This window comes from Lonchura striata, chromosome 5 (genome assembly GCF_046129695.1).
Source record: "Lonchura striata isolate bLonStr1 chromosome 5, bLonStr1.mat, whole genome shotgun sequence".
NCBI lineage: Eukaryota > Metazoa > Chordata > Aves > Passeriformes > Estrildidae > Lonchura > Lonchura striata.
In genome coordinates, this window is record NC_134607.1 from 70,574,735 (window position 1) to 70,599,140 (window position 24,406).

At 47.9% G+C, this 24,406-nt stretch overlaps 1 protein-coding gene across 1 annotated transcript in view; it reads right to left on the reverse strand.

Moving 5' to 3' along the window:
* PLXNA4 (plexin A4) overlaps nt 1-24,406 on the reverse strand; it is a 475,064-nt gene that overhangs the window by 231,646 nt on the left and 219,012 nt on the right. The window contains exon 4 of the mRNA XM_077783705.1: nt 8,401-8,532. Within this exon, the coding sequence (XP_077639831.1) occupies nt 8,401-8,532 (132 nt within the window). The remainder of the gene's footprint in view (nt 1-8,400; nt 8,533-24,406) is intronic.

Sequence of the window (24,406 nt, forward strand, 5' to 3'; positions counted from 1 at the left end):
AGCCCTGATGCTCTGCCCTGTCACAGGCACAACCAAGGACGTGTCACTCATCCCCTCTGCTCATCAGATGCAAAATTTCACCAGCAGTGCCCTGACCCAGAGCTTCAGGAATTCATGTCCTGCCAGCAGACAAGGTTTAGACTCTGTCCACGACTAAGATCCATGAACCCAAAGTCCTGCAGCAGCTGCAGATCCTCCCCCACAGCTGGACCCAACGTGCTTGCAGGGAAGTAATTTCTCTGGGATGGGGCAGGCCTGGCAGGGATGGTTCTGGCATGGATCAGCAAGGCCAAGCACGAAGCAAAGGGATCCCAAGCTGCATTTTGTGTGAAATCCTTCCCTCCAGTGAACAGCTGCCAGACTGCTCCCTGCTGGTCCTCTCCACACAGCCTGGGCTTGTCAGGGTTCCTCTAGATGGGATCAAAGAAGCTTTAAGTCATGTCACTTAGAGGACAGGGTGGCTACAAATTATTATCTGAAGGAGCATTTCTCTCTTTGATGCACAGCAAAGCTCAAGCTGGACAACTGATGGTGAGAAAGCAAAAGCCCCTCTGAACTTTGGGACCCAACAGAGCTTTCCAGCTCTCACCAGGGCATGTACACAGGTCAGGAGGACAGCTGAGTTTTCAGCAGTCAGTGGCAGGAGCTACAGAGAGTTCCAAAAGAGGTCCTGATCTTGGAAATATCTTCTGTACCTTCAGAGCACATGGAGTTACAGAGGTTTGCCCACAGCTGATGTCACAGAATTCACAGAACTCACAGAATGACTGTGTTGGGAGAGACCTTCAAGATCACCAAGTCCAACCCAGCCCCAACACCTCCACTAAACCACAGCACCCAGTGCCACATCCAGGCTTTTCAAACACATCCAGGCCTGGTGACTCCACCACCTCCCCGGGCAGCCATCCCAGAGCTTCATCACCTTTCTGGAAAAGCTTTTTCCTGCTCTCCCACCTGAATTTCCCTGGGCACAGCTTGAGGCTGTGTGCTCTGGTTGTGTCAGGGCTGCCTGGAGCCAGAGCCCCAGCCCAGCTGGGCACAGGCACCTTCCAGGAGCTGTGGGAGCGATGGGGCCAGCCCTGAGTCTCCTTTTCTCCAGGCTGAGCACCCCCAGCTCCCTCAGCCCCTCACAGGCTTTGTGCTCCCAGCCCCTCTCCAGCCTAGCTGCCCTCAATTGTCACTGAATCATAAATTCCTAAATATCTTGGGTTGGAAGAATCATCAAGTCCAACTCATGGCCTCCACAGGGCCACCTCAAAAGTCACATTTTGTGTCAGAGAGTTCCAGGAGTCTGTGAGCAAGGCAGGGAATGATCCAAGGTCTCTCAAATCCTGGACTGCCTCACAGCCTTTCCTCCTTCCCAGTGCACTTTGCAGAGTCCTGGTTTTAGGGCAAAGTGAGGCACTTCACACAGCATCAACTGGCTCATGAAAACCTTTCCAAAGCATAAAAAGAGTTTAATTCAAGTGTGAAAAGCCCAAGGCTGAGGGACAGTGAGAGCTGGAATTCCAGCTGCCTGTGTGTCTCATTGGATGGAGACAGCCCCAAACGGAATTTCTTCCCTTGCCATGAACGATGCATTTGAGACACCTCCAAGACCTTGAATCTGTTCTGTTCAGCTCAGCTTCCTCAGTTATTCACATCCCTTCTGGAGCACACAACCAACCCAGCAGGAGGTTAAGGGACTCCCTACTCCCTGAATTATCCCAGTTTACTCCAAAACACCCAACATAAAAGCAGCAAATAAGTTAAAATCAAGCTAAATTACGACTTTTTGCAATAATTTGCCTTTTGCTGATAAAGAATTATTTCAAAAGAGTCAGCAGCACAATGCACTGCAGTTTTGCCAGTGGGCCAAATCACTTTTATCATTCTTGGCTGAGAAACACAGGCACTCACACGCTGTCTTTTCCATCCAGAGCTGAGCATCCATGCGGGGTTTTCCATCTATTCAGACATTTCTCAGAGGGCATCTGACCTTATTTAACAAGCCCTTAATTAGGTGAAAGCAAATGCGAGGGAGAGCGGAGTTCAGCCTCTGATATTGCTGAGGGTAATGAGGAGTGTTCCAGGGGCAGCAAAGAACAATCAAAGAGAACAAAAGTTGCCTTTGCTGCCAACTGGGATTACACTCATTGCTCGATAGGGGTTGAGTGAACTCTAGGAACTGCTCTTCCCTATCAATTTTGTGCAGGACTGCCCAAGAGTGGGACAGCTGGCATGGAAATGGGTGGTTTGGAGCCCTCTGCTTTGGAAGATTTAGAGCGAGAGGAATGTGACACCTTTTTTTGCAAAGATGGTGAATTCAACCATGTTTTGGGCGTCTTAGAAGCTCTGGTGGCCCTGATCTTATGTAGGATGCCAGGTTTAGGAACAGCCAGTTATGGAATAGTTTGGGTTAGAAGGGACCTTAAAGATCATCCAGTGCCACCCCTGCCATGGCAAGGACACCTTCCACCATCCCAGGTGGCTCCAAACCCCATCCAACCTGCCCTTGGACACTTCCAGGGATCCAGGGACAGCCACAGCTGCTCTGGGCAACCTGTGCCAGGGCCTGCCCACCCTCACAGCCAAAAATTTCTTCCTAACTGTCTGATAATTAATCCAAGGAAGAGAAGACGCTGCCAATACCCTTCCAGAAGTTGAGTAGGGAAGTCCTGCACAAGACCTGACCACCTCCAAAGAGTGGATGTGCACAGTGGTCATCTTTCACAGCCCCTCCTAAATCAACACTCCAAGACAGCAGAATAACAGAAATGTGCAAAAAACATCACCAAAATTTAGAGTTTCTGCGTGTCTCTGCTGCTTTTAAATCCCCAGGTCAAAAAGTCACACCTATTAGATAATCTCAGCTTTCTGATTGCAAAGATCTTTCTGCATTTTCTGGTTCTGGCTCAATGATGAAAAACGTGGTCTGCACACGACCTGATGGCTCACAACCAAACAAATGTAAATTAAAAGGAAAAAAAAAATACAAACAAAATCTCTTGAGTTATTTGTAAAACTTGTGATCCTGAGCCAGTGTTTTTGGGGACAGCCTCCAATTGACAATGCCCTAGAAAAAAGCCACTCCAACCCCAGGAGTTAATGCTGCTTGATATCTTGTGCAAAGACCACATTTGAAGAAATAAAGCCATAATTAAGCAGAGTTATTAATGATTGCTTTAACTAATTGATACGATAACATAAGCAGCAGACAAGATTTTAATCAGTGGTCACGAAACCAGAAGTAAACTGGCCAGACACCCCCTCCTCTTTGGCATCTAATTTGCAAACAATAATTCTGCTGCTGGTAGTGACTCAGCGGCCAAGGGAAGAGGAATAAATCTCAGGAGACAAATAGGTATAAGCCTTCCCCATTTTTAATGAGAAACAGACACAAAAAGGCCAAAAAGACCCTGTCAACATGATTTGCAGTACAGTTACTTAATTTTTACCAAATGTGCTTTCTGCCACGCTTTAGTTGAAGTACATATTTATTTGATATTTCACTGGCAAAAGTTTAAAAGAGCCTCCAAAATACCCATCTGCTTCTGCTACGCATGACCCTACCAGTCTCACCTCCGACACACTGTAATGGTTTTGGGGAATGATAGCACTGCACAGATGTGATTTATTCACAGATTGTGGGTGACTTTCTGCTAATTTACAGGGGGAAAGCACAGCTTTCCACTGGAGCGTGAAGCTGACCCACAGAACAAACCTGCCAGCACAGAGAGGGACAGCAAATCTCCTTCCTTGAGGCAAACACTGAATCACAGGATGGTTTTATAAGGGACCATCCCATTTCCACCCCTGCCATGGGAAGGGACATCTTCCACTATTCCAGGTTGCTCCAAGCCCCATCCAACCTGGCCTTGGACACTTCCAGGGATGGATAAAGTTGCTCATAAGTAACACAAGGTTGCTTAAAACCTGGTTGCAGAATAGTCTTCCCTAACCTTCAGTAAACCAAAAGTAAGAGAAACCTCAAAACCATGAGATTTAAATAATATGAAGTTGACACCTCTTTCCCTTTACCTTCTGGATTTTGAGCCTTTAAGGTTATTTCCTCCAGCTCTTCCTTTGATCCCTCTTTATCAAGAGGAAGGGCTGAGATTCCTGTCCTGGAGTTGCTTCCATGTGTTGCAAAAAGCTGGGAGAGGACCCAGGAGCCCAACTTGCTGAAACAGAGTTATTTAGGGGTGATGGAGGTGACCTTCCAAAGGTGGGACAGGGGAATGAGCATCCTGCACCTCCTGGCATGCAGAGGTGGGCTCTGAGTGTGTGTCAACACTTGAGCAGCAAGGAAACAAGGAGACAGCAGTGTGGAGACAGCTGGAGAGCAGAGAGTGAAGAAACAGGAATGCAGGAGGGGTGGAAAAGCAAGTGCAAGGCTGGGAATGAGAGGAAAGGGCTGCAAAGGATCAGAGAGAGAGGCAGGGAGAAGGAGAAAGGGGTGGAATAATTATCTCCATCCCTGCAAACACTTGCAGGGAGTTTCTTAGCTGGGTGGAGAAAGAAATTCAGAGATGATTTGGTGAGGGAAGGAAGCACAGGCATGTGTGATGAGGAGCAGGGAAGATGCAGAGGAGCAGGAGCAGAGACCCTCCTGTTCCCCCAGCATTTCCCATCTGCTCCTCATCCCCTGAGATCAGCTGGTGAGGCACAGGGCTCCTCTGCACACCAGAAACAGGAAAAGGAGAAAGAAACAGCCCCAGCCTCCAGTGCACTGATAAAAAATATGGAGAGGAGCTGTTTACATGGCATGTAGTGACTGGACAGGGGGAGAATGGCTTCAGACAAAGGGAGCAGGTTTAAATGGGATATTAGGAGGAAATTCTTGGCTGTGAGGGTGATGAGCACTGGCGCAGGCTGCCCAGAGAAGCTGTGGCTGCCCCTGGATCCCTGCAAGGGCCAAGGTTGGACTGGATGGGGCTTGAAACCAGCTGGGATAGTGGCTGTAGCTCCCTCAGAGTGTTGGTGATGGCTGGAGTTAAAGGGATGATCTCCTGATGGATCCTGACTGATGCCTTGTGTGCACCAACCCTTCCCTGAGCTGCCAACAGGGACTTGGAACACATTCACACCTAAAACACAGAGATGTCCACACCTCTGGGAAATGATGGGACCTTTGCATGTTCTGTCTCTGGGTTTCAGTGACAAACCTCCTCTCCCTCCTTCCATCAATGTCTGTATAAAATATGTTTCTAGATAATGGTGAAAAGCTGCTGCATTCTGCTCCTCAGAGCAGTGCACATCTGCTGAGTGGGCAAGAGCTGCTTGTCACCTCTCAGTGCCCAGAGGAGCTGCAAGGCAGGACTGGTTTCAGCCACAGACCACAAGGCAGAGCTGGGTTCCATCTCCCTTGGAGCCCAGGGAGTTCATCTCCAGAGGAAAACCCCCATGTGCAAACCAAGGACCCCCAAGTTCACTGGGGGAACACCCTCCTATGCAGAAATAGGCCTTAAAAAGGCCAGGGGGTTATTTTGGCAGCATGAGAAAGATGTTCCTTGTGTCCAGATTTACAGTGACAGCTCTTTTTCAGGTGTTCCAAGTTAAAAGGTGCTTTGCTGGGATTTCCAGAACTGTGGTAAGACTGGGACAAGCTGGAGAAATTTGCTTTGCCACAGGGGCTTCCATTCTTGTGGGGGGCTGGTGAAAGGTGGAGCCAAGTCAGGCAAAATCACAAGGTTTGGAGTCCTGTGAGGAGTGGCTGAGAGAGCTGGACCTGTTTAGCCTGGAGAAAAGGAGGGTCAGTGAGGATCTCACTGCTCCTCACCACTCCCTGAAGAAAGGTTGTTGTGAGGTGGGGTCTGTCCTCTCTCAAGCAACCACCCACAGGACAAGAGCAAATGGCCTCAACTGCACCAGGGGAGGCTCAGGTTGGATGTTAGGAAAAAATTTCATCAGTGAAAAGAGTGGTTAAGTGTTGGAAGAGGCTGCCCAAGGCAGTGGTGGGGTCACCATCTCTGGATGTGCTCAAAACAAAAGTAGAAGTGGCACTTCAGGATATGGTTCAGTGAGCACAGGAACATTTGGTCAAAGGTTGGATTTGATCTTAGATGTCTTTTCCAACTTTCATGATTTTATGATTCTATGAAAACAGCTTTTAATAACTGCACAGGTAATAACAGAACCCCTCTTATATCTGGGGCACAGACAGGGATGAGCTGAGGGGAAAAAAAACTCAAGGAGAAACCTCCTGCTTCCTTAGGGATGGCACAAGCCCTGGTGCCTGTCTACCTTTAAAAAGGTCAGGTTAAATCATCAACCCCCTGTACCCCATCTCCACAGATCTCCCAATACCACTGTGGGCAGTGAAAAACTCTGATAAGTCAGATCTTCACCCTTTTGTAAAAGATCTGTGCATGGCTTGTAGAGTGGGTGGCATATTTGCTCCCCAAGGGCAGCCTCTTCATAATCCTGCCTCCAGCAAAGGCAACCCCCTGCACCCACTCCCTGAGGCTCTAGAAATGTTAATTAATTCAAGCATTAAAGTGTGTTCTATCCTGAGCACACAGGTAGTGACTGCACTGCTGAGATGGCAGTGCTATCCGCCTCAGATAAAATCACATTTGGGCAAAGGCTGATGTAGTGCTGAGTGTTTCACAGGCTCACATCAGATTTTAAATAACAACATTCCCTGCCTTTTTCAACAGCCTCTCTCACACAGGGACACCCATGGGATTCAGAGATGGGTGGGAGGAGATGATTGATAAATCACAGAGTTCCTGAGCTCTCTACAGGGCTTGGGGTCCTAAAACCACCAGCTTCAACTTGTGCTCTGGAACAGCCAAGCCCAAAATGAACCTGCTCATGCTGTGATGGTCAGGGAAGTGCAGGTAGCCAATGGACCAGCAAGAATAAGTTTTTGGAAGTTTCTGAAGGAAAAATGAACTTCTCTCTTGCTCCAGATTTCATGTTTATGGATGTGAGGGAATGAAGGTTGCTGTCCCACTGCCCTTTCCCCCAGAGGTTTGAGACAGCCCCTGGGTGTCTCTGCAAATCTGAAGGGCTGTGCAAAGGCAGCAGTGGTGTCTGAGGTGACCTCAGATGGACCTGTACTGCACAAAGAGGTCACTGAGCAAACCTGAAAACCCTGGGCTGGTTATTGGTGCATTCATGGTTCTGCTCCAGGGCTTCGGCCCTCCAGGAGCCCCACTCTGTGCAGAAGGAAAAAGAAAAAGCCCAGACAGTGAAAGGATGAGGAAAAGGAATGGTGTCATGCTCAAAGTCTAGCAGGAGCTCGGGCATCACCTGCCTCCAGCTTCTCACCCCATCCCAAAAAGAGACTGGAACTGCTTTCACTTCAGGACTGGAAGTGAAATCCCATCCTTGCCCAGCATGGAGCAGATAAGAAGGAATCTCAGCTCTATTATCCTGACCTTTCTCCTGAGTTCTGGTATCTCTCAGCCTCTTTAATCAGGAGGAATTTACAGAGTTGCTCCCCTCCCCACACCAAATTTTAGGTATAAATATGCACAGTAGAGGGAAATGGTTGGAAGCATCACAAACCACTTTATTTTAAGTGGTGCAGGAGGAACAAAATATCTTTTGTAGATTAAAAATATAACCAGTAATACTTGTTTAATAAATCATTGAATATGTATGGGTGAACATGTTCCACTCAGACTGCTGGCCTCCACTGTAGGGCAATTGCCATCACCCTACCACAATCCCTCGTTGCTCCCATTCTTTTTGTGGACTTAAAGCTCCTCATGAGCATCTGTGAATCAGCCAGGTATGATAGCTCAAGTAATCCTGCACACCCACAGGACTAAGTACAAACAGTGCATTTTCCATGTAAAATTAGCTCCTCTTCCTACCCCCTCCCCAAGCAGCAAACTTCCCAAGGCCAAGAATTCCATTAAAATCAGCCAGGATTCCATGCTGAGTGCCCAGCCTGGTCCTTCCCTGGGATCTGGCTGCCAGCATTTTCAGTCACAATGCTGAAAACACAACAGGAGCACCACACTAAACTTGGTCTGCACCTTTGCTGGCAGCATCTTACACTCTTGCCCAGTGTCCCAAAGAGGCTCCAGCCTCTCCAAAAACTCTGGTTAGAGACAGATCATTCAGTGATTCAGTTCTACACCTTCCTGAGTCTGTGGCAGATGCTGCCAAAATTTGGGTGGGGGTGGAGAACAATGCAGCAGCAACTCCTTGTCCAGCAGCCAGCAGGACAAAGCAACTCTGGGGGTGGTTCCTGCCCCCTGAGTTCTGCGCCCCTGGCCCCTCAATATTGCAAAAGTATATAAATGTCATGGGTTTTTGAGCATAAAAACCCTGAGGTCGACAACAGAGCAACATCCTTGTAGGACATGTGGTCACTGGCAGAATTCATGAGCAGCCCTGATGTCCACTGCGGGGTGGAGCTGAATGGTTTCTAAAGCACCACGGGCTGCTGGAGTTCCTTACCTGCTTCTCGGACATGATGTAGAGGTGCTCGTGGTCCATGGAGAAGGCCATGTCCCGGAGGATGGGGCCAGTGTCCACCACCTGCACGATCTCGTACTCCAGCGTGTTCTTGGCGGTGCCATCCACACGGATCTGTGCAGCAACAGCAAGAGCAGAGGGAGAACATGAGGATTTTTTTCCTCCTTTCGCTGAAAACAAATAATTGCAGAACCACTGAATGGTTTGTGTTGAAATGAACCTTAAGGATCATCTCATTCCAAGCCCCCTGCCATGGCAAGGACACCTTCCACTGTCCCAGGTGCTCCAAGCCCTGTCCAGCCTGGCCTTGGGCACTTCCAGGGATCCAGGGGAGCCACAGCTGCTCTGGGCAACCTTCTCTCTCACCACCCTCACTGTAATATATATCTGTTTATAATATATTTAAAACAAATTTTATATATGTATAACTTATTATATATTATATATACATATAATGTATATTATATACTTATATATTATATACAATTATATATATTACACATACATATAATGATTATAACATATAATATGTAATATACAATATATAAATATATAATATATATTATAATATATAATATATAATATATAATATATAATATATAATATATAATATATAATATATAATATATAATATATAATATATAATATATAATATATAATATATAATATATAATATACACATATATACATATATAAAATATATATACAAAATAACCACTGGACAAATGTATTGCGCCCCAGGTCTTTAGGACAGCAACCACTGTCAACAAAAAGTGAACTTTTCCCAGGCTCCTCACCAAAAGGATGAAGCAGATTTCATCACATCTGCTGGTCCCATCAACACAAGGGCACGGTAAGAACAATGCAGAGCCTGCTGGCTTTTATCTGGCCCTGTCACTGTGCTCCTGTCACCACTTGGATAAATCTACCACGCTCAAAATGATGGCAATGAGAGAAGGATCTGTGGTGGTGATGAGCAGAAGATAAAAAAGCCACACAAATCTGCAGGACTGACTCACTTGAATGCTGCTCAGATAATATTATTGCTCTTATTGCTAATGTTCCACGGGGCAATTTATTATTGCAGAGTGTGCAGTGCAACACAGACTATTTCTCTTGCTGATTGCATGTATCAGGTATTGAAATCAGTCCTGCACCAATGTGGCACCTTATGATTCCAGACACATCTCATAACAGGGTGTCACTTAGGGACATCAATAACTGGGATTACGAGCAGGAACCAGACACACAGTCCCAGCCTGTCCCTGACAATGATCCAGTGATGCAGAAGAAATTGCAGAAAACAACAGACTTTTCTTTACCTGCTTAAAAACAATTTCTAGAGTCTGGGCTCAAAAGCAGCTGGAGAAGGTTTGCAGTCCCTTCCAGTATAGAGCAAGTCATGAGAAAATAGCTGTTCTCAGGAGTTCTCCTGAACCTGCACAGCAGCAAACCCCACAGTCATGTTTCAGAGGTGCATCTACATTCCTTATCTCTCTGTGTTGCCTTTCACTTCCTGAAAATTTTCTACCCTGCAGCAACACAAACACCACATTACCTTTCCCTAAAAGACACAGAGTTGTAGGAGATCTTCATCATGCCCCACATTACAATCTCCATTCCTTCCTGACCAAAGATTCCCAGTCTGCAGTTGGTTATCTGAGCAAAAAGCATCCTTTCCCCCATCCAAAGGAAATAACAAGCTGTGGAGAACTTATGGTGTCAAGACCTGTTCCCACTATTCCCTGGCACAGTCTTTGAGCTTGTTCCTTCTGTATCAACCTCGCAGCCAAGAAACTGAGCCTGAATCATCTTCTGTATTGGAAAGTCAAAGAGAAGGGAAGAGAGGGAATGATAAAGGCTCTGGAAAGTCTGTATGAGTAAAAGAGCAACGACATACAGATTGTTATCTTTGTCCTTCCTTGATGTACTCACCTGCTGTGGGACAACAAAGGAATATTACTTCCCCAGGAAAGATAAGGAAAATGAAGCAGAAAGGAGTTAGAGGGGCTCTCTGTTCCAGCAAAGGGTGTGGAGGGTGCTCAGGGATGCTCAGATCCTGCGTGCTGCCCATCAGACTCCTCAGAAGTGGGAGCACGTGCAGGCCTGGGCTGCTGGGCTGCTCCAATGACACAGGAGGATTTGCAGTTCATTTGTCATCTTGATGGAGCTGCTGATGATAGCAACACACGTCCAACATCGGCACACACAGAGGTCAGGGCCTGAAGCCCAGCACTGAGCATCCCTGATACACCAAGGGGTCAGGGAGTCAATCCCAGCACTGAACATCACTGAAACACAAGAATTCAGGGCCTAAATCCCAGTATGGAACATCCCTGAAACACAAAAAATTCAGGGTCTGGACATCACTGAAACACAAAGAATTCAGAGTCTGAACACCACTAAACATCATTGAAACAGAATAATTCAGGATCTGAAGCCCAGCACTGAAAATCCCTGAAATACAAAGAATTCAGGGTCTGAACATCACTGAAAATCCCTGAAACACAAAGACTTCAGGGCCTAAAGCCCAGCACTGAAAAATCCCTGAAATACAAAGAATTCAGGGTCTGAAGCCCAGCACGGAACATCCCTGAAATACAAAAAATTCAGGGCCTAAAACCCAGAACTGAATATCTCTGAAACACAAAGAATTCAGGGTCTGAAGCCCAGCACTGAACATCACTGAAACACAAAGAATTCAGGGTCTGAACATCACTGAAACACAAAGAATTCAGAGTCTGAACACCACTGAATATCACTGAAACACAAGAATTCGGAGTCTGAAGCCCAGCACTGAACATCACTGAAACACAAAGAATTCAGGGTCTGAACATCACTGAAAATCCCTGAAACACAAAGAATTCAGGGTCTGAAGCCCAGCACTGAACATCACAGGCAAACACAAGGAATTCAGAGTTTGAAGCCCAGCACTGAACATCCCTGACTCCCACCAGCTCTGGCTGCCTGGGAGCAGGGGGCTTGCCCACGTCCATGGTCCTTCACAGGGAAATTCAGCTCCTGAGTCTTCCTTTTTGAAAATGGACCCTGATGTAAATCACCCATGGGGTCAAGGACAAAGGTGCCAACAGGCTTGGGCTGTCATTGCCCTTAGGACAGGCAGGGGAAAGGAAGGAGGCAGGGAGGGCTGCAGGCTGAGGAGCATGGAGACAGCCCTGCTGGGGCTCTGCTCCAAGCACATCAAATACCCCCACAGCAGGAGCCTTCCCTCTTTCCTTCTGAGCCTTTCCAGCTTCAATTCTCCCTCTCAGGGAGCAGCCAGGGAGCTTTGTCTGCTGTCTCCACTCTGCCTCCCCTCAGTCCCTCATGGCTTCTCATTCCCATCACAGCATCCTCACTCTCTGCTGATCCCTGTGCTAAACAAACCTCACGTCTTCGCTGCTCTGACCTTGATTTTCCAGCAGCACCATGGTCAGATCTGCAGGCTGCCAGATATGTAAGCAGCCAATTATCACCCCAGGGCTCAGGCACTGTCCTCAGCCTTTGCCAGGCCCCATTAGAGGGGAGAGAGCTCGGAGATGGAAGAGGCAGGCTGGAGGAACAGCCAGCTGGAGTTAACAAACCATGGAGACAGGAGGCACAGCCCCCAGGGATCTCCCCTGTGCATTTGGTGCAGGTAAAAGATTGCAGAGGCTTCACACCAGGAATACAGAGCTACTCAGAAGTGATTTAACAGCTATTGCTGGCCTAATAGCCTGAAAAGTCATTATTTTGCAGAGGGGGAGGGAGGGCAGGAGGGACAGGGCATGTCCTGTCCATGTGCAAACACACACATGTGTGCTCACACACCCACAGCCCAACAGCTCTAAGTGCAGGAACCCCCCTCTCCACTTACATCTAGTAGCTAATAAAAAGGAAAATGAGGTATTCACATTCTCTGAACAGAGAGACATGATTCTCTCTCCCAGGATTTTTCCTGGGAAGTTGTGAGATGCAATGAAAAAACTCTGAGGAAGACGAAAACAATTCTTATCTCTATTGGCTGCTCCTGTTGTTTGGCACATGTGGAATGTGTTATGGAAGATTGTCTACCAAAGAATGATTTGTTAATTGGGCACTGGTGATGGTTGTTTGGATTGATTAACCAATTGGGTCAAAGCTGTGTTTTCACTGTCTGAAGATAGTCACAGGTTTTTCTTTAATATCTTTTTAGTATGATGTAGTTTTAGTACAGTATAGCATTAATGTAATATAATTTAACTTAATAAAAACAATTTATTCAACATTCTGCAACATGGAGTCAGAGTGTGTTATTCCCTGCATAGGGCAATAGAATTTTTCTTCAGTAGGAAAATCCAGAAAAAGGCCAGAAAATCTGGAAGACACCAACCCCCAGCCTGTATGAGCCCTGTGCTAGCAGTGAGGTGATTATTGGAGACTGCAGCCAAAAGTCTAGCCACTAACTCCAGCCATCCCTTTACCTGTCTTAAACCCTGTCTTTCTTATGTTGGATGCCAGGCACAGAGCCCTGAGGATCTCCACCTTCCCTGCACATTCTTCACAGTCCTGAGCATCAGACAACACAACTGCACTTTCTCTTAGAGATTTATTCCTGGCTCCAAGGCTCCTGCAAGAACCAGGGCACTTGGGTTGGTGAAGAAAATCAAAGAAGAGTCTGCAAAGGAAAAATGGGAAGATTCTCATCAAAGGCTGCAGGTGATCACCACTAAAGTCAAGCACAATCTCTGCTTGGAAAGCTCCCCAAGTTTCCAGCTGCAGGGAATTTGGAGAATGTACCACCCATTCCCTCTGTTCCTGCTCTTCTCTGCTGGCATCAGCCCCAAGCCCCACCTGGAGCTGGGGTGCTGGCATGGACAGAGTTTTCTTCTGACTGAAGGATGGGCATTCCCATATTCAAGATGTTTTTGGAGGCTGTGGGATGAGAACCTGGCTGGCAGTCCAGTTGGGATCGCTTCTGGGAGTTGTCTGTGAACCATGAGCTCCTCTGCAGGACAAGAGGGAGTGACAGAGGGGGCAACAAGTGACAGAGGGGACTCCAGGACTGTGAGAACCCCAGGTTTGGTTTGGGGTCTTGTGTGGTGGTAAAGTCTCCCCTCCAACCCGTGCTCCCAAAGAAAAACTCCGCAGCCTTTCATTGTTCGGTCTCAAGACGATTTATTGCTAGTTATCTAACAGATTATGTTCTCGGGCTGCGGCCCTTTGGTCAGCAGCCCAGGCAGAGACGCACACACTCCTGACACCCTGACTGTCTGGTGTCTTCTTCTCTCTCCCCACCCAGAGCTGCTGCTATCTTTTATAAGATATATTACATAAAACATGTTTACAATAATTCCCCAATACCTACTACCTATATTATCAAGTGCTTTTCTACTCTAAACCAATCTGTGAGTGCCAACATCACCAAGAACATGGAGGTGAGGAAGAAGAAGGAGGAAGAACAGGATCAGCCCACTTTCCTCCATCTTAGAACTTCTGACCCCCATGTACAAAGTGAAAACCCCCCTGTACATGTGCTAAAACCCCCCTGTACAATACTAAAAAAATTTCCCCTCTACTTTGTAACTACTTATACTATACTATCTAACCCTTTGTGACTGCTTGTTCCACCTTCAAGGTTGGTAATTCATTCCATGGCTTAAACTCAAAATCACAGCTGTTTCCAGCTGCCTGTTGGGGTCTAGAATGTCTCTGACCAAGGCCTGGAACCTCTAAAAATGTCTGAGAGACATTTTGAATTCCCACAGAGGACCACAAGTGAGTCTCAAAATGCTCAGTCTGCCACAACCCACAATCCACATCACACCCACCACCTCCACAACGGGATCACCCACCTGCTCCCACTCCCTGGATGTCTGTCCTGGACATGCACACCCCTCAGAGCCCCAAATGCTCAGCTCAGCTCCCTTGTCCTCCTTTAACCCAGCCCATGTGGGAGCTGCCAGGGCCCAGCACTCTCAGGCTGCACATTAATTCTTCTTCTTCCTGGAAGGTTTCGCTCGCTGGGCTTGGCTCTGCAGAGCCGGCTGCTATTAAAACATCAGCATGATGCTTCCCGAAGGTCAACTACCAAGGGACTCATTCTGGCAGCTGTTTGTTTGTTTGTCTGAACATTATCTAGGCCTGGCTGTTTATTTACATCCATTGAAGTATCAGACAATAAATATCCTCTCCCAGTAGCAAACAGATGCTTGCACTCCAACGTTCTGGTTAGTGCTGGCTTCAAAACGATCTCCTTAATGAGCAAACAGCACTATTAATCTTTAAAGACACAGGCTCTGGCCTTCTCTGAGTGCTCACCCTGGCCATGGCTACACCCACAGGCATCTTGGCAAGCAGCCTAAGGGTCTGGTAGATGAAAGAAGGTAAAAGGTACCTTCCATCACTTGGCTGGTGGTTTCCAGCGTTATCTGGGCCTCCCCAGCTGCTGAGGGATCCACGGGAGGCTGATGATGCTCGAGGACAGTTTCCCCAGCAAGTTGGTGGCAGATGCCTCAATCACACTTCTAAGAGGGACACAGAGGTTGGTATCACATAGTTATCAAAGAGAGGGACACAATAACCCTCTCCAAATCATGGGGATGGACTCAAAATTGCCAAGGAAAGAGCAGTGTGACTGAGGGACAAAAGGAATTGGTGGTAGCAAGCACTTGGTGCTTTTGCTGGAAGATAAATCATGATTGTGGCAAAAAAAGGAAGTATCTTTGAGCTCAGCAGAGCAACAGAAACACCTGCCTTCCAGAGAGGGCCTCATACCTCTGTTAGCACTTCTATTCTTCCCTATAAAGTGACATTTCCTGCTAAAATCCATCTACACAGATGTACTTCGAGAGTTTTACTCCAGGCCCATCAAAGCCTGATCCCGCAGACTGAATCAGTGTTTGGAGGATGTTAACATCATCCAGTTTTGGTTTGAAAAAGGCACTGGCACAGGTTGTGCAGAGAGGTTTTTTTATGGCCCATCCTTTGAAGTGATCAAGGCCAGGTTGGATGGGGCTTGGAGCCTGATCTAGTGCAAAGTGTCTTTTCAAAATTATCTTCAGACTCACTTCAGAAACACACTCCTAATGCAATCTCCTGCTACAACCTCACTTCTATTTTATTTGTCCAAGCAGCTTGAACTGGTCTCTGGCAGCAAAATAAAAAAAAAGGATCATTTCCACTGTGCCAACTGGGCTCAGCTGTTTCCTACTTCTCTAAAACCATCACCACCTGCCCAAGAGCATCATTCCTGGCCCATCAGAGTTAAAATAAGGTCCCCTTCGATTAATATCTCTGTATAAAGCCCTTGAAAACCATCCAGGGCTGCTGGGAGCGTGGTGGGGAGCAGGACCACGATGACCGGCCAGGCGGGCAGCAGGAGCAGACGCTGGGTGGATGAGAGTCATTACAAATAATTAAATGAATAACTAAGCAGGAGAGGAGCTTGGTGAACCATGGCATGCTCGGCCAAGCCATCCCTCCCCACCACTCTGCTTTTGTGCAGCATCAGCAGCCCCTGGGCTGATGAAGTTCCAGGGAATTCATCATCTCCTGCCCCAGTGCTCCCAGCCGCTGCTCAAGTCACGCTGGTGGCTTATTTTGGCCAGGAAATTGCCCCATCTCCCAGGGGAGGGGATTAAAGGGCTGCCAGGAAGATTGCAAGGGTGGATTTCAAAGGGGAAATCCTTCAGGTCATGGAATCAAGCCCTGCTACCTCAGCCTGGGTGCAAGAGAGCAACTGTGACTGTGCTACTGCCTCAGAAAGTAGGGAAAATGTTTTGGGCAGGAAAAGCCAGAGGTGGGAGGACTTTTTGTCCTCCTTTTGCTGTCCCTGCCTCTCCTTCTTCCAGGCCATCTCACTGAAATCACCATCATCATTTCTCACTATTGGATTAAGGATCTGCAAACACCATTCCCAGGAGATCCAAGCAGCCCTGGAGCCCAGCACATCATTCCAGGCTGCTCTGAGAAGGGCCCAGCCAGAGCCTTACGACTGCACAGGGGCCACTAATACTTCATTGCTTTTCCAATAGCAGTTCCTCCCTGTTTTATGAACCTAATGTTCCCCAGAGGGTGCCAGGACTGCAGGCTGCTGCTCCTGGCATGGAGAGGGAAAAAGGACACAGCAGGCAGTGCATGAGCTCATGTCAGGCCCTTCTGATGATCACCTATTCCTGCTTTTCCATTGATTTGGGTTGGATGGTGGAGCTCTACTGATCTCAGCAAAGACAGGGAAGGGGCTGGTGACACTCCATGTTCTGCCCATTTCCCTCCGTTTTCCAGTAAAATAATCCGTTCTAATTTGCCTAAAGCCTATTAACAGGAGATCAATTCCTAATAAAACATGGCATTTCGATAGCCCTGTCTATCCAGCGATCCTAAAGGCCTTTAGAAACGCTAATTGAAAAAGCAAGGTGTGAGGTACCCTTAACTCCTGCCTAACTCAGCAGCCAGCAGCTCTGTCTCTTCCCCCCTGCACACATGTTTTAAAGTGCTGCTTGCCTGGACCATGCCAGCCCATCCAAACACAGATCTCACCTCCAGCCATGTGGACACCAGGAAAAACTGGTGTTTACAGTGTTCTTGAGGCTCCTGCTCTCAGTGCTGTCCAGAACCCCAAGTGTCATGACAGGAGCCACTCTGAGCAGAGGTGGGAGCTGATCTGGACAGGTCAGGCATGGAATTATAGAGTGGTTTGGGTGGGAAGTTACCTTAAAGACAATCCAGTTCCCCCCCTGCCATGGCAGGGGCACCTTCCAACATCCCAGGGTGCTCCAAGCCCTGCCCAACCTGGCCTTGGACACTTCAGGGATCCAGGACACTACTCTGGATATCCTGTGCCAGGGCCTGCCCACCCTCACAGGGAAGAATTTCTTTCTAATATCTAATCTTAATCTCTCCTCCTGTCATTTAAAAGGGTTCCTCTTTGTCCTAGCTCTATCACCCAGTAAAAGTCACTCTCCCAAAATGTAGGTGCACCTGAGTGCACACCACAAAACAGAAGGGACAGCAAAGCAGGTTGGCCTTGCAATCCCATCAGGTTCCTGGTTTGTATTTCCTTTGTCCAGGAGGTCTCATGTGACAGAATCACAGAATCATTAAGGCTGGAAAATACCTCCAAAATCATCAAATCCTATCTCACCAAACAAATCTTGTCATCAGCAAACGAGGGTTATTTGCTACACCTACAGCACAGCAACAGCCAGGGAGAATGGTTCTTCCTCACTTCTCCAGCCACACAATTCCCAGAGCCTTTTCTCCCAGCAGCAATACAGGGTTTTTTCGGAGTCCAGGACACCCCTCTGGCTGCCCTGGCTGTCTCCAGACCCTGGCATGAAGTCAAAAACACCTGTGGCTTCCATTTTAGCCTGTGGAAAACACTACCAACTCTGTATGAGGAATTACAAGTCACAAGGGTTTGAGTAGTGTGATATTTGAATTAACACAGAGTGAAAAAGTAGAATTTTGGGGCTTTTAGAATTGGGTTCAAGGGGACAAGATGGAGGAATTTGGGTGTGTCCTGGCCTTCTTCTCCTTCTTCTTGTCCTCTGTGTCTTGGTGTGATGGTGACTCTTTTCTATTGGTTTAAGGTAGAGACACACTGTCCAACATAAATTATAGATATTGGCACATTATTGTAAATACATGTAATTTTTTATATAAAATGTAAACACTGCCCGAGAGGACACACAGAATGCCATGGCCTCTTTGCTAGACAGAGCTCAGCAGGTCAGAGAAAGAATGTTATAGACAAGGGAAAATAAACAACCTTGAGAAGCTGATCCTACACATTCAGACTCCTTTGGCTGTGCGGGCTGGGAAACAAGGACTTTGACACTCTTGGGGTCATCCCAGCACTGCAGACAGCGAGAGGTTTTGAAGAAGACAGCTTTCCTAGAATAACTGCTGGCTAATCCTGATCATCTGCAGGCACTGCAGTGTAATCCCCACCCCGCACACCCTCGGCCAGGGGCACAGGGGCTTCACTGGGCAGGGCCACAGGGTTTAATCCCTGCACAGGAGTCACCCACTGACCTCTCGTGTAATCCTGGAAAATTGGGTCAAACACAGCTGTGCCTGGCTGCTGGACAGGAGATCACCCCTGCAGAGCCAGCACAGAGGGCAGAGCAGGGCTCCTGCTCCAGGAGGCCCAAGAGAAACATGGGACAAGATGTTGGTGGGCATCTGCTTTGTTTTCAGGAGACACATGGGTCACCGAGCCTTGACAGAGCTGCTGGGTGTTGTGGCTTCATGGTGGCTCACCAGGAAGGTCTACAGATCCCACACAGATCCAGCACACTGGAATCGTGGAATCATAGAGTGGTTTGTGTTGGAAGGGATCTTAAAGCTCATCTCATTCCACCCCCTGCCACGGGCAGGGACACCTTCCACTATCCCAGGTTGCTCCAAGCCCCATCCAACCTGGCCTTGGACACTTCCAGGGATCCAGGGACACCCACAGCTTCTCTGGGCAACCTGTGCCAGGACCTGCCCACCTTCACAGGGAAGAATTTCTCCTTAATATCCAATCTAAATCTACCCTTTGTTAGCTTAAAGCAACCTGCTTTGAGCCAGAGGGTTCTCCAAGCCCAAAGACAAATTCCTAGCTGACAGAGATTCCCTTTTTTCCAGTCCACAGCACAGGACTGCTGTCCCATCCCACTGTGGATCCCCACTAACAATTATTGCAAGAGATGCTCTTGGCTGCAATGGAGTTATGAATTAAATTAGACAAAGTGAAAGAATGAGAACCTGTCCAAGCCCTTCATTCTGGGCTTGGACATCACCTAACACAGTGGGTTTCTGATTATTGCTCTCAGCACCATAAAAATTAACAATTACAGCTTGAAGTGCATCCAGTCAGGCTGTACCTACACTGCAGGGCACACCCCAAAGTGGAACAGCTCCAGAGATGGAAACAGAGGGAAAGGGAAGGACAGGAGCAGATCCCTCTCCCTCAGCAGGGAGAACGTGTCAGGTATGTGCAGCTCTCACATCCCGGAGCCCATTGACAGATGACATCATTTTTGAGAGCATGGTTTACACGCGCTCCCCCGGCGCTCCCTGATTGATAAATTAGACACTCATGAGCCATGTGCTAATCAATGCAAATCATTAGTTTGTAACAACACAAGGCAAGCTCGGCAGAGCTCATTTTTCAGGGTAATGGCCTGCCAAGCATCCATGTTCAGCTCCGAGCCCTGCCAGGCAATCCATTACCGGGCTGCTGGCACTCACCTATGGCACCAGGCTGAGCTCACTGCAGGCCAGTCCCCTCCAAGGACTGGGATCAGTGCAAGGGTTCCAAACCTGCTGCTCCTCCTCCTTCTGCTCCTCAGCTCCTGGCTCTGCTGCCAGTGGCCACCCTACACCCAGACATTTGGAGTGCACTTGCACCCACAGAGCCGGTGCTGCCTCAGTTTTAGCTTTTATATTTTTCAGATTCTGTGCAGTTTTAGTGTGTAGTTCTGAACTTCACGTTATGGGATGGTGAGCTCTCTGCACAAGGCAGGGAGACAAAACAATTCCTGCTCCAGCTGGGCACCAAGGACAAATGATCCAAATCTCAGCCCAGGAGCACAAACACCGTGGGCTGGAGAGAGAAAAACAAGCAGGGTGGGACTGATGGGCTGGAGCTGGAATGGGACAATGAACTCCAAGGTGCCAATGGAGCAGAACTGATCCCAGGGAGAGCCCCGGGAGCGCTCGTGCATTTTGGGACCATTTTGGTTCATCTTGGGTTCATTTTGGGACCATTTTGGTTCATTTGGGTGCAGCCCTGGCTGGGCTCTGGTGCTGCCCAAGGTAGATCCATGGAGGAGATCCTTTGAATAAATCCCTGCTTTATTCTTTAGCTCTGTCCAGCCTCAGTTCTAGCTCAGCCTTCTCAAGGCATCACCTGGACATTTGTTCTCCACTTCCCCCAACCCTGCAACCTAAAATTAAAGCTATTTAAGCCTGAAAAACTATGCTCTGTCCTCTATCAGTGGAAAATGAAGGTGGGTATTCAAGGTGTTGACCTGAAGGTGTGTCCTAGGAAGTTCCATGCTGGCATCAGTGGCATCTCTAAAGGAGAATGTCTGCATCAAGTTATGCCTGGCCAAATAAAGAGGCCATTCGAATGCTCCAGCCACCAGATTTAACATCCAAATTTCTGGCCTCAGGGTCTTAAAACTTCTATCCAGCTGAGTGAGAGTGCTTTGGGGGAATGAAACTCCATCAGGGAAGGATGTGCCGCCACTGACCATCCTGTGGGAGCACAGGTTGGGGACAAAGGTGGGACAGCTCTGCTCCTGCAGGAGCCCGTCCAGGCTCTGTGTCTGCCTCCCAAGCTCTGCAGGATTTCAGTCCACTGGCAACAGAGCAGTCTCCTCATCCCTAGGTCATTCTCAGGCACAAATCCTGCCATGGGTGCTCTGCAGAGCCACTCCAGGTCCTTCATAGAAAATAAGGATTCTCTGCTTGACATCCCCAGAGGTAAAATTCAGGTCTCACAGAGAGGGTCCTGCTGCTGGATGCTAGTATTTATATTCCCAGTGGATAATCTCAAAGGTCATCCTAGTGCAACTCAGGTGCTTCTGTTTCTCCCAAACTGGTGGAATTTCTCTTACAAGGCCAATATTTTGGGAGCTTGCTAACTTTTAAATATTCATGGTTGTTATTGCCGTCACTCCTGGTTCTTCATAAAGAGACTGTAAATGGATGCTCTGGGTCACAGTGGTTCTGATTGCGATTAAGGGAACAATGAAAAGAAAAGTATAAAAATTCAATATTTATATGTGAGATCATGGGTGTCAGCTCTTGAGCTGCAGAAACCAAAATGCTCCCTGAAATCTGGTCAGCTGTTCAGCAGGGCTCAAACTGTAGACAAAAATAATTCAGACAAGTTGCAACACCAGAGAGACTCCGAGTTTTGCCTCCAGAAATACCCAGAAGTGCAGCGTGTGTGTGAGCAGGACTGAGCAGACACAACGATCCCAACGCAGCTGGCCCAGAGCACAAACCCTTCTGTGGGACAGCTCAGAAACCCAGGCAGGGAGTAATATGGGATGGAATGAAGGCAGATGCACCACAACACAGGCTGGGTGATGAACACAAGTCCTTTATAAGTGTCTGTTCACGGGGCTGAGGGAGCAGATTCCCACAGGGATGAGCTCATCCTGCTGGGAACGCGATGACCCCGAGGGTTGGGAGCTGTGGGGCGGGGGGTGAAGGGCAGCACCACAAAGGTTCCTTTGACTGTGGCCAGACGGGGAGAGCTTGGAGACACCCACGGATCCTCACCACACTGTGGCACTTGAGAAGGAGCCAGCTGCCCTTTGGCAACGGGAGGCATGAGCGTAGACGCGGGAATTCTCATGGGTACGCGGGAATTCTCATGGGTATGCAGGAAATCTCATGGGTATGCAGGAAATCTCATGGGTACGCAGGCAGCGGGGCACACGGCAGCATGAAAGGGTGGGAGGATCCAGGCAGGTAAAACAGGGGGTGTGGAAGCAGCCAGAAACACCTGGGTGGTCCAGGATCATCCTCCTGGCTTGAGGATGTGCTCACCAAGGGGTGATGTAGAGATGAGCACAGGCGTGCTCTGGCTTAAAATGAGAGAAAAACAGAATAATGGAATGCTTGGGTTGGAAGGGACACCTCTAAAGGTCACCTAATTCAACAACCACAGAATCCCAGAATAATGAGGTTAGAAGAGACCTCTAAGATCATCAAGTCCAACCTATGCCCCAACACTACAACTAGATTATAGCACCAAGTGCCAAGTCCAGTCTTTTTTTAAACACATCCTGAGATGGTGATTCCACCACCTCCCTAGGAAGACAATTCCAGTACTTTATTATTTTTTCAGTGAAAATTTTTTTCCTAATATCCAACCTAAACCTTCCCTGATGTAGCTGAGGCTGTGTCCTCTTGTTCTGTCAGTGCTGCCTGGTGGAAGAGATCGACCCCACCTGTCTGCAACCTCCCTTCAGGAAGCTGTAGAAGCTGTCCCTAACCAGGGACATCTCCACATGGATCAGGTTGCTCAGAGCCCCATGCAGCCTGTCCTTGAATGATTCCAGGGAAGGTGCATCCACCAGCTCTCTGTACAGCGTGAGCCAGTTGTAAAAATTTCTTTAAATCTCATCTAAATCAACCCTCCTTCAGGTTAAAACCATCACCCCTTGTCTTATCACACCCAGCAGAGTCTGTGGAGAGCACAGGCATTCCTCCAAGAGGACCTGCTCCCTGTAGCAGATAACCCAGGGAATCTGATCCCGAGGGGGGCATTTCCACAGCTGGGGTGGTGCAGTGCCCTGAGCAGCTCCAGGCGTCAGCGAGGGCAGCGAACTCAATCACAGCCTGTCACGTTCAATCTTGGAGATAGAAAGACACATTTGCAATTTCCCTTTCAAGCTTTAGAGAGGCAGACCAAAGCTCCTGCTTTGCTGAGGATTTGGGCACTTTGTCTAAAAAAAAACCAAAAAAACACAAAACTAATCAAAAATCGTATCCCAGACATACAGTTTTTGGTCAAGTGAGATGGGCCGTTCTTGCATTGATATTTGTGTCAGGTGCTGGTGCTAAATGATTTCAGAAATGCAGAGTGATGGGCTGTGAGTGCATCACTGAAAACAGAGAAATCTGGGACCCACAGCTCTTTCCTCACTCCCTTGCTGAGAGCTCTGGGTTTGGGTGGGTGGATGGAACGATGTCTTGGGAACAATCCCTGTCAGCAAAATGGGGACAGGTTATCTCCAGGGCCAGGGGAAAAGGGAACCTGAAAGAAAAGCTGTCCCCAGCCCCTTTTGTCAGCTGACACCCCTGGGGCTAAGGTTGAGATAATGAGGCCCCACATATCTCTGGGCCCCAGCCCCACTGACAGGGCTGTGCTCTGCAAAGGTTATTGTGATTCAATTGCTGACTCTTTCAGCTCCTGGGCTTCTCAATGCCAAGGTGACCTATTAAGAACTTAATATCAGATAAAAAAAAAAAAACATCCCTCAAAGCTTTTTTTTAACCTTCATAATCTATGTTTATCCACAGAAAATAGAAGGAGGAGAGAAAAAGAGAAAGCAAATGCTTATCTTCCAATATTGCCTCAGATAAAAGGGAAGCACCATCTGGGGACAAAACTTCACATTTGACCTTTCTCCCCTTTCATGAAAGCAGCCAGAAAAGTGACCCAGCAGTGAAACAGTGGACGAGGCCTCTTCCATTCACCTCCCATAGACTGAAGGATGCTCCCAATCTACCACAGGTTCCTCTGCTTTTGTCTCTGACACCTGACCAAGGACACAACTCTCTGCAGCCCAGCCCCAGGCAGCACAGACCTCCTTTCTCCCCATCCAGCCCCAAATGAGCAGCACTGACCCCAGCAAATCCCAGCTCTTCCACCAGCCAACCTCCATCCAGAAAAAAACCCCAGAAAAGATCTCACTGAGGCCTTTGTCTCCCCAAGAACTCCTCTCATCTCCCACTGCTCCCTCATTAGTGACCCAAAGATGTCTCTCATGCTTTTTTGCCTTCTGGAAACACCAGAAAATTTGTTGGTCCTCTCCATTCCAGAGAATCACAGAATGGTTTGTGTTGGAAGTGACCTTAAAGATCATCTCATCCCAACCCCCTGCCATGGGCAGGGACACCTTCCCTGCAGGGATTTAAAAGCCATCTAGTTGTGGCCCTTGGGGACATGATTTTGTGGTCTTTGCAAAGCTGGGTAAATGGTTGGACTCAATTATCTTAGAGGTGTTTTCCAACCTTAACAACTCTATCATTGTATAATTTTAATTTTTACCTCCAGTAGTGCAAGAATGGCACATATCCCCAGACCCTAAATCACAGGCGTTCCTGGCACATCAATCAGAATTAACCAGAAGTGTATTCAAACCCCTTGATTGAATTACCCAAAACTAATTTAAAGGAATTTAAAAATAACAGTGTGGCAGGCTCATTTTTAATGCCAGCAAATCACCAGCCAGGACCATCAGTGTGGAGCCCCCATTCAGAGGGAAACTAAAGGTGGGAATGCAGGGGGTGA